General features: G+C 38.7%; 1 protein-coding gene across 1 annotated transcript; it reads right to left on the reverse strand.

Moving 5' to 3' along the window:
- Positions 1–6,616: 6,616 nt before the first annotated feature.
- On the reverse strand, positions 6,617–6,859 carry LOC147630912 (uncharacterized). The gene has a single exon (XM_086808979.1). The coding sequence runs from the start codon at positions 6,857–6,859 to the stop codon at positions 6,617–6,619; it is 243 nt and encodes an 80-aa protein (XP_086665105.1).
- Between the last annotated feature and the right edge of the window lie 2,845 nt (positions 6,860–9,704).

The following is a 9,704-nucleotide window of genomic DNA, read 5'->3' on the forward strand; positions in this document are numbered from 1 at the left end:
AACTAGCAGATGCATCTGGATTGTTAATAAACTTGTAGGGAAAAACTTCTCTACCATGCAGACTGCCTCTATGGAGTTTAAACGCGCTGTCTCCAAAGTGTCTCTCTTTATCTCTTTTGAAGAAATCCAGTGCACCAATGTGCCAATCTTATAGATAGTAGCTCTAATGTCTTCAGTGAGGCAATCTTTTATTGCTATGGGTAGCACAAATTGTAGAAACTTGTGCCAATCATGACTCTTGAGGCCACTAAGATCATCATCCTTTGTAAATGCACTTTTCAAGCAATGCATACAACCTGTAGGAGTTCGAAACTCTGAAATTGTCCTCTTGACTTGTTGTTCCTTCATCTTACTAAAAACCCATGGGACTCTTGGAAGTAGCACCTTTCCATTGGGTCTAGTGCGAGCCCACAACTCTTGCATGCAACCAATCTCTTCCAAGTCATCCCTTTGGCCTTTAGTCTCTTTTTTTCCTGTCATGGTCTTCCACAGAATGTCAGCTACATTCTTGAAAATATGCATCGGGTCAAGCAAATGGTTTATAAGGAGATCACCCCAATAGGGGAGTTGGTGAAAGATAGAGAGCCTCTTCATCCCAGGACATGCCAAGTTGCCACATTCCTCCCATTTGATCTTCCAATCGCTTGCCTTCAATGCACTTGGAGGAGGTCTTCCTAGATTACCATCCCGCAATTCATGATTTTCTGGAAGATACCTAACATGTCCTTGGTACACATTCTTTCGTAATGCTTTTGAGTATCTTGAATCAAGTCACGGACCACATACAGGACATGCATTGTAACCCGATATAGACAAACCTGAGCATTCTCCATAGCCAGGCCAATCATGCATTGTCCACATGAGAATACCATGCACAGTTGTAAGTCTTTGGCCACTCTGCTACTTTGACATGTCCTTCACTTCAATTCCGTTCCACAAGGTGCGTAACTCATCAATAAGTGGTGCCAAATATACATCCATGTTCTTCACCTTGTACTTTCCTGGAACTATTAATGAGAGCAACAAATGACCTTTCTTTATTGCTAACCATGGCGGAAGATTATAATTCACAAGGCAAACAGGCCATGTGCTCCATGAAGAGCTCCTTAAACCAAAAGGGTTTACACCATCCATTGCTAGGCCAAGACGGAGGTTTCGAGGTTCTTCCTTAAAATCCAGCCATTTCTCTTCAATGTGTCTCCATGCGGGTGAATCAGCAGGCACACGCATCACTTCATCTGTGGATCGAGTTGTGGCATGCCATGTCATCAAGCTTGCTATAGATTTGCACCTGAACATGCTTTTTATTCTTGGGATGATTGGAAAGTGCCTAAGAACCTTTACCAGGATAGCTTCCCCCTGAACATCTTCTCTATATCTGTTAGAGCCACAATGGGGACATTCTTGCAAATTCTCATATTCATGGCGGAAGAGGCAACAATCATTGCGACAAGCATGAATATTATTGTAATCCATGCCTATGGATTTCAATAACTTCTTGGCATCTGCACGAGATGGAGGCATCTCGTTGCCAGGGGGCAATATCTGGTCTTTCAAAAGCCTGCAAGTATGGCAATATCTGATCGTTACTATTAAGATTTAGTCAAATACAAGTTGAAAATTTATCATTTCAACAGTAGGTGTAATCTCTAAAAAAAGTCCTTACTTGAATAGTTCAGTGACACTTGTATTAGACCATCCAAAAATTGACTGCAAATTTAGCATCGTAAGAGATGCACGCAATATAGATATGTTGGCACCATTGTATAGTGGAAGGCGTGCAAGTTTACGCATGGCCTCTTCCTCTGGTTCATAATTTGACCGTTGAGAATGTCGTGGTTGATGATCTTCATGTTCATGCTCCTCGAAGAGAGCTTCTTGTTGCTCGATGAAAGGCATCCAACATTTCTTCCATTGGACCTTCTTCCATTTCCTAACCTTCTTCCATTCCCTCGGGTGCTGTTAATTGAGCTCCATCTGTCACTCCCTCCTACGATATCCTCATCCTTTGTTGGGGACGAGAATTCACAAGTGCAATGTTATCAAGATGCGGCTGCACACTTGCTTGGTTGTACGATTGAAACCGTAAATTTTGCAAGCGCTCCATTGGAAATATGCCAGCGTCATGAACATGCTGGTTGCAAATCCTTCGTTTTTGAAAGATTTGGTACTTACATCGCATGCATGGACACGCTATTCTCTCTTCAAGATTGAGAGGCTCCATCTAGAGGAAAACATGTATATGTAGCTCATTAAACACAAATCATTATGCATTACACAAAGCATTATGTAAACCATAAAACAGGGCTTCTTTTCCCCAACCATGAGGGAGATTTTAAAAATAACATTTAAAGCATCAAATGGGCTTCTTTTTCCCAACGGTTGAGGGAGACTTTAAAAATATTAAAAAAAGAGTCAAACGGGCTTCTTTTTCCCAGCCGCCGTTGAGGGAGATTTTTAAAAAAAATTATACATTAGCTTATCTTCTCTCCATACAAAATTAAGAAGGTAATTAGAACAAGGATGGAGAGAGAAGCTATCTCTATTCATAAATAGCTATTTATAAAGGCCTTATGCAAAAATCTATATGCATAGATTCTGTAAATAGAGCCTACACATTGAGCTCTATGCATAGAAGCCTACACCTAAAACTGAACGCATAGAGCCTTATGCATAAAGCCTATGCATAATGATCTATACATAAGCTTATGTGTAATGCTCTATACATAAGTCTTATGCAAGCTTTATGAATAAGGTTTATGCAATCGTATGCATAGTAAGGCTTGTAAGCCTTAAGTATAAGCTTGCATAATAAGGCTGCAAGACTTATGCATAAGCTCTATGCATAAGCCATATGCATAAGTCTTATGCATAAGCTCTATGCATAAGTCATTACAAATAAGCTCTATGCATAAGCCATATGCATAAGTCTTATGCATAAGCTCTATGCAACACTTATGCATAAGCCATATGCATAAGTCTTATGCATAAGCTCTATGCATAAGTCTTATGCATAAGCTCTATGCATAAGCCATATGCATAGGTCTAATGCATAAGCTCTATGCTATAAGTCTTATGCACTATGTTAACCCTTAATCCCATCACCCAATGGTGTAATAAACATGATCTTGTCTTACATGGATAAGAGATCTTACCTTGATAACATATATAAACTCTATGAATAAAGAGAATACCTTATGCATAGAAAAATAGAGCATAAGAAATATATGTTATATGTATAAGAGAGTATAAACATTCAAAAAGCTTATGCTCTCCATCCATGCAAGGCACTCTACATCAAAAAAAGCTTTATGCATAAAAACATAACGCATGTGAAGCCTTATGCATAAAGCTCATCCATAAGATTTATACATAGAACATTATGTATTAAGCTTTATGCATAGATCTTAATTCATGCATTCAGCTAGATTCATATAGCTCTATGCGTAAACTCTATGTATAGAGCTTGCATAAGCTTACAAGCCCTATGTATAGAGCTTTCATAATCTTACAACCTCTATGTATAAAGCCTATACATAGAGCATATGCATTAAGCTTTTACAAGAAGGCTATGCATAGAGCTTTCAACAAGAAGGCTATGCAAGCTCTATGTACAATGTCCATGCAAGCTTTCAAGAAACCTATGCATAGAGATTTTATAAGCTTGCAAACTCTATGCATAAAGCCTATGCATAGAGCTTATGCATAAAGATTTCACAAGCTCGCAAGCTCTATGAATAGAGCTTATGCATAAAGCTTGCAAGAAGGCTATGCATAGAGATTGCAAGCTTATGATAGGTTTTATGCATAGATCTTGAATTAATCCTATGTACAAGCTTACAAGAACCCTAAACTAACCCTAAACCATAAAACACGGATGCAATAATACGTAGAAAAAAGCATAAACAAGGAAAATCGAAAGAGGGTCTACCTCTTTTTGTAAAACTGAAGGAGAGGATTGGTGAAACATTGGTGAAAGAGCTACAAAACAAAATATTAAATAAAATAATTAGTAAATTAAACACAAGAATAAGAACTAATACAAAGTAATACAAAACCCTAAAATCTCTATGTATGCATTAGGAGATCTATGCATACATAAAGAGCTCTCAACATGCATAGAGAGCCAAAAGAACACAAAAGCCTAAACGTCCTATATCCTAAATTAAAAAGCAAAAGCAAGAGCATATTAGTAAAAGTGGAGAAGGAGAAGAGGAGAAAAGAGGAAAGAAGGAGAAAAGAGGAGAGAGGAGAAAAGAGACGACGCATACCTTCTCTGCAAACTCTGCGAAAAACAGAGAAAATACGCTCTCGGCTGTAAAAAAGTTACGAGCGTCGGTATCAGCGCCGGTATATGCTTCGGAATATATGTCGGTATATGCTTCGGTATACGCTTCGGTATATGCTTCGGTATACGCGTCGGTATACGAAAATTTGAAATTACCCCGCCCGACTTCTCTCCTCCAAGATTATGACGGGCATACTGACGTTCGACATTTGCATCGGTATTTTAACGTCGGTATGCCCTCAAGCTCTAGTAGTGCTACTGGCCACATTGCGAGTTAGTAAGGTAGAGAGGTTATGATTCATGGAGAAGCTCTGATGCTTGGGTCTTAAGTAACGTCTCTTAATGTTTTGAGGGTTGCAAATTGGATAGCTACTAGTAGAAACAATGTTCTTGAACATAGATGCCATTGCTATGGGCCAAATTATGGGATCCTATATATGACTCTTCGACGTTCTTTGCAATAGTCCATATATGACTCTTGCAAACTTCGAGATGTGGATGCATCTTGCTTGGAGTTATATTTAGTCAATGTTTCTGATTAGATAGATTGAGCTCTCCTCTAACATTGTATCTCTAGTCTGATATATAGTTGTTTTAAATATATAGATACGATGAGTGACCACACCTATAAAGTGAAGCTCGCGATCATCAAGACTTTGCTACGAGGCACTAGACGTTCTAGAGATACACTGTCAGAGGCCATGGCAGATTATGTGGAGATGGATGATGCGGGTTTAGATGGCACCATCAAGATTCTTGGGAGATTCAGTATGCCCGTACGACCTGTAGAGGGTACATCCTCCCAGCCACATGCAGGAGTGGAGACTTCTTCTCATGCACACACTACAGCACATCGATAAGCTTCTCGATTGATAAAATAGTAATGTCATCCTTTTTTTACATATAGAATTCTTAATATATATATATCCTTTTGATGTCTTTGTTTGCTTAGGACTCCTATCCCAGGTACATCACATCACAAGAGTCAGCAGCTTACTCCTGATACCTCCTGGTACTCAGGTGACACCTGATTCACAGGCTAGTGGTTGGCCGTTCGTCCCGTAGGTACATCTTTTATGGCGATTACGAATTAAATATCAAGTACTTTTTAAGAACTCACATCTCAATATATCGTATGTTTGTATTGCATGTAGGCGTCAGCGGCGGCGGCAGAGTAGCACACCACCCCAGTGCCCCCACCAGTGCTGATGTGCACGTGCACTACCACTTTGGGTGTCACATGCGACATCACGCGCCTGATGGGGGTATCCTTCAGGTCAGAGCCGGCATCGCCTTCAGACGTAGACCTTTGCATGTCTTATCTACAGCGAGTTTATATACCATGGCAGTAAGTATTATTTAACATAAAGAATATGAATTACAGTTTTTTATTTGAATTACTGACTGACTTTATTTTGCAATGCAGCGATCAACTTGAGGATAACAAGAAATATGTCATCAACACATTGGAGACGGAGTTTTGGACAGGATGGAGTCGGAAGTGGTTGTTGCTGAAGCAAATGTGTGAACTCATGAGTCATTGAGGCGACAATGCACAGTAAGTAGAGAGAGAGAGAAATGAAACAAAATGAAATGCTATATTTACATCTTCAAAAGGCCAAAATGACCTATGAGACCAAAAAGTTACCACCAGAGAGCTCTGATACCAATGTCAGGTAGAACAGCGTTACTGATGGTTTGCTGCGGAACAAGCGTGAGATCATACATATCTGTGGTCTCTCAATTTGCGTTCATGTGGTGGCTGACAAGCATGGGGCCCATACTGTTGCCGCATACATCAAAGCTGGGGTGACCATAGTGTCATAGAGAGAGAGAGAGCAGAGTTGGAGTAGCAAATGGGCAGCGTGGGGGGTACTATGGCTAAGGGTACTACGGGTACTCATTGAGGGTGCTGCTAGAACTACTGTCATGAAATGCTAGAAGACAGTTAGCTTCGATGGTCTACTTCTAGGCCAAGTCGATCCATGGAACAATGCTTGATTGCGGGTACTGAAGGTTGAGATGCTGATACTGGGGTTGAAACACGAGATAGAAGCCTTGGTAGAGGAGGGAAATTGAATCCCGATAGGAACTTTCTTTTAGTGAACTTGAAGCTGAAATTACCCTGTACACAGCTAGAGTAGGAAAAACAAGTCTGAGGGGAATCGAACCCCGACACTAGCCATATGAGGCTATCACCCACAAGACTCCCCACCACCCACCCTTGTTAGTAAGTTTTCAAAAGAATAAAAATCATGACTTCACAATGCATTATTTTGAGATTAAATCTTACTGAACATAGGTTGATTCGTGAGTTGACATGTAAGACTAATAGTCCTCATCGTCATCTCTGAGATTAACCGTCATTAAAATTTCATCTTCATTATCCTTGTTGACTTCTTCGAACTCCTCCATCGTTAAATCTGTGTTGACATTCATTTCCTCCGTAGGCTCGACATTCATTGTTTCTTCTTCTTCGGTGTCTGTAGTGTCAGAGTTTAGATCGTTGTCATTCTCATCATCTACAATGTCATCATGATCGGAAAGAAGAATTCTACACCTTTCTGACATCGATGTGTCTAGATTCAAGGACGTAATCAATTCATCCTGATCCGCTTTCTCAGAGTCAACGCTATCAAACAAGTGTTGACCTCTAGGTTGGACATGCACAACTTGCCACCATGGATGAGCATCTATATTCTTGTAAAAGAACGCTTGCTCAACATGAGTTGGCAGAATGTAAGGCTCTTTTGTTGCACACAATAACTTCGAGGAGTCAATGGACCAAAATCCGAACGGTTCTTTTTTCATTGTGGCATTATTGCCTTTATACTCGGCACGAAACGAATCCACCTTCAAAACCACCTGTCAAAATACAAGAATCAAAACTTTAGAATTATGTATAGCTTCAAGAAATCTACATGTCATTGTTGCATGAAGAGAGATGTCATTTACCTACTTGAAGATACGATACGATATTTCATAAATGCCGACTATGGTTCCCATGTAACCAAGTTCACTGTCGAGATTTGTGTCTCTTGAACTTGCACGTGATAATTGCTTGAAAGAGGCAACAATGCAAGAATCTTGAGTTAGACGTTTCTCGTCACAATAGATTTTATCCGAAGATGTTGTCCATAAGCCCACATGTTGGTATACATTCGAGCCTAGAGCAATAAATAAATTATTAAAAAAAATGAGATTCATTTGTTTAGTTCAAAGTTTTCAAAACCCAACAAGTTACCTATCTTTCACACCCGATCATAAACTCTCTTTGTTCCGTTGAGATTGGCTCATGATCACTAACCGCCCGTTGCATACAGGTGTATAACCAATCCATAAAAGTAGGTACGTCCCCATCGTTATTTTTACATTGGTTTGATGTCTGGATCTCCTCTTTTTACGTCTGCCAACTCATTTGCTTAGAAGTTCCTTCTCGTACTCATCAACGAATTGTTGCATGCATTCGCTATTATAGACAATGAAAGTAGAAATATCCAATTTATCTTGGACCTTAAGTCAAAAAGGGACTCCCTTACCAGACAATACCTCGTCTAACATGGTAGAAGACGACTCATTTGTCCATATGCCTGGAGCTTTAGAATCGGTTTTCTCAAGGTATTCATCACCACAGACGTAATACATGCATTCTTCAAGCATCCATCCCTCCACCATAGAACCCTCTGGTCTTGCTTTTTGACGTACATAACCTTTCAATATTCCCATAAATCTCTCGATCCAAAACATCCATCGAGTGCTCACAACACCAGCAAGCTCTATCTCGTCCACTAGATGGATTAGAAGATAAACCTCGATATCAAAAAAGGAGGTTGGAAATTCCTTTTCCATTAAAGCTGCATTTTTGTGTTAATGTGTGGAGCCTCGTAGAAGGTAGTTCATCCATATTATTCTCTTGTATTTCTGGCATTGGAGGTGACTGTGTTAAAAGTTTTTCTTCTATTTCTTCTTTGAATTCTGGATTAGCTGTTGTGTTTGCTTTTGGTTCAAGTTCTAGTTATTCAATTACTACACCTACATTTGACCCATCTTCTAGTTGTTCTCAACTACTAGATCAATGTCTACTTCTCATGCTTCTTTAATGGGTTCCTCAACCTCTAATTAATCTTATATTTGTATATCTTTAAATATTTGTTTACCTCATGGATCAATTTGGATTACAAACAACCACCTATGATCTCTCACTGCCTTGAAGATGACCTGCTCACAATGCTCCTTGCGGAGTCTACTTGAACAAATATGCTCTTATCTCTATGCATGGTTTCTTGTGTTATCTAGTCATCACCTTGAACCACTTCATATAAAAAATGAACATAGAAACCTTTTTGAACCCAACCTTGATAATGTCTTAGATCGTTCCACAGTAATCAAGCTTGCCAACTTTACTATTCAAGTCACTTGCAATTAAATGACTTTATTGCATGAAATTTGCCTTAACACCACAATCAAATGTTCTCTTCTTATCTATTCGCACCATTTGAAAGTGATAACTGCATGACCAAACTACACCAAATTTATGATACTATAAGCCAAAGATCATCATGAAAATGTAGTAAAAAAGGAAAACTTATACAAGATTATGTCTTACACTTTCTTCTATGCATATAAAAACTATCTTACATGGTAATCACAACCATATGCAAGTTTTTCCTCCTATTGATTATAATCTTGTCATTGCGTCTTGCTTGTTGTATGGTTTGCTGAAGCCATCTACAAGAAGGAAATTCTAGAAGTTGAGCAGGGTAGGGAAATGCTTAAGTGTAGGTGTAATTAAAAAAGATAAGATATTTCCTCGAAAATTAAGGCTAATATAAACTTTATGACATCAAAATCTTCTTACGACATGGGTCGATATGATCTTAAAAGTTTCTAGGGCTATTCGAATCCACTACTACATCTTTAGCCTTCAATGGTAAGTCGTGTCATTGAGATACCATTCCATATTTGCATTGCAAAACCACCAGAATAAGCATCGATGTCAACGTCTATGTAAAGGTCAATAAGAGTGTCAAAAACATAATTTTCTTTTGGTTTTTGTTTGGTGTGATTTTTAAAAAAAGTTGAAGTGTTTTTAGTTCTCATAGTCCTTATCAACCTAGTTTTTAGTTACTTAAAAAAAAATACAAAGATATATGTAGCAATATTTATAAGAAATTAATATGGTAATATTTGTCTTCCAAAGCCTGCATTAATGGTCCCAAATACAAGGATATATGTAGTAATATTTACAAGAAATTAGGACAATTGTCTACCAAAGCTTACATTAATGGTTCCAAACAAGTAAACTATGACAAAAATGTATGTTATTTTTTGTCAAAAAAAAGAAAGAAATATGATGTTATAGCTCATCTCATCAACGCTCTCATCCTCAGCTAGATCCATGGCTCCAAATACATCT

The sequence above is a fragment of the Cibotium barometz genome, chromosome 15, assembly GCF_041138505.1.
Source record: "Cibotium barometz isolate CiBa-2024 chromosome 15, ASM4113850v1, whole genome shotgun sequence".
NCBI classification, from domain to species: Eukaryota; Viridiplantae; Streptophyta; class Polypodiopsida; order Cyatheales; family Cibotiaceae; genus Cibotium; species Cibotium barometz.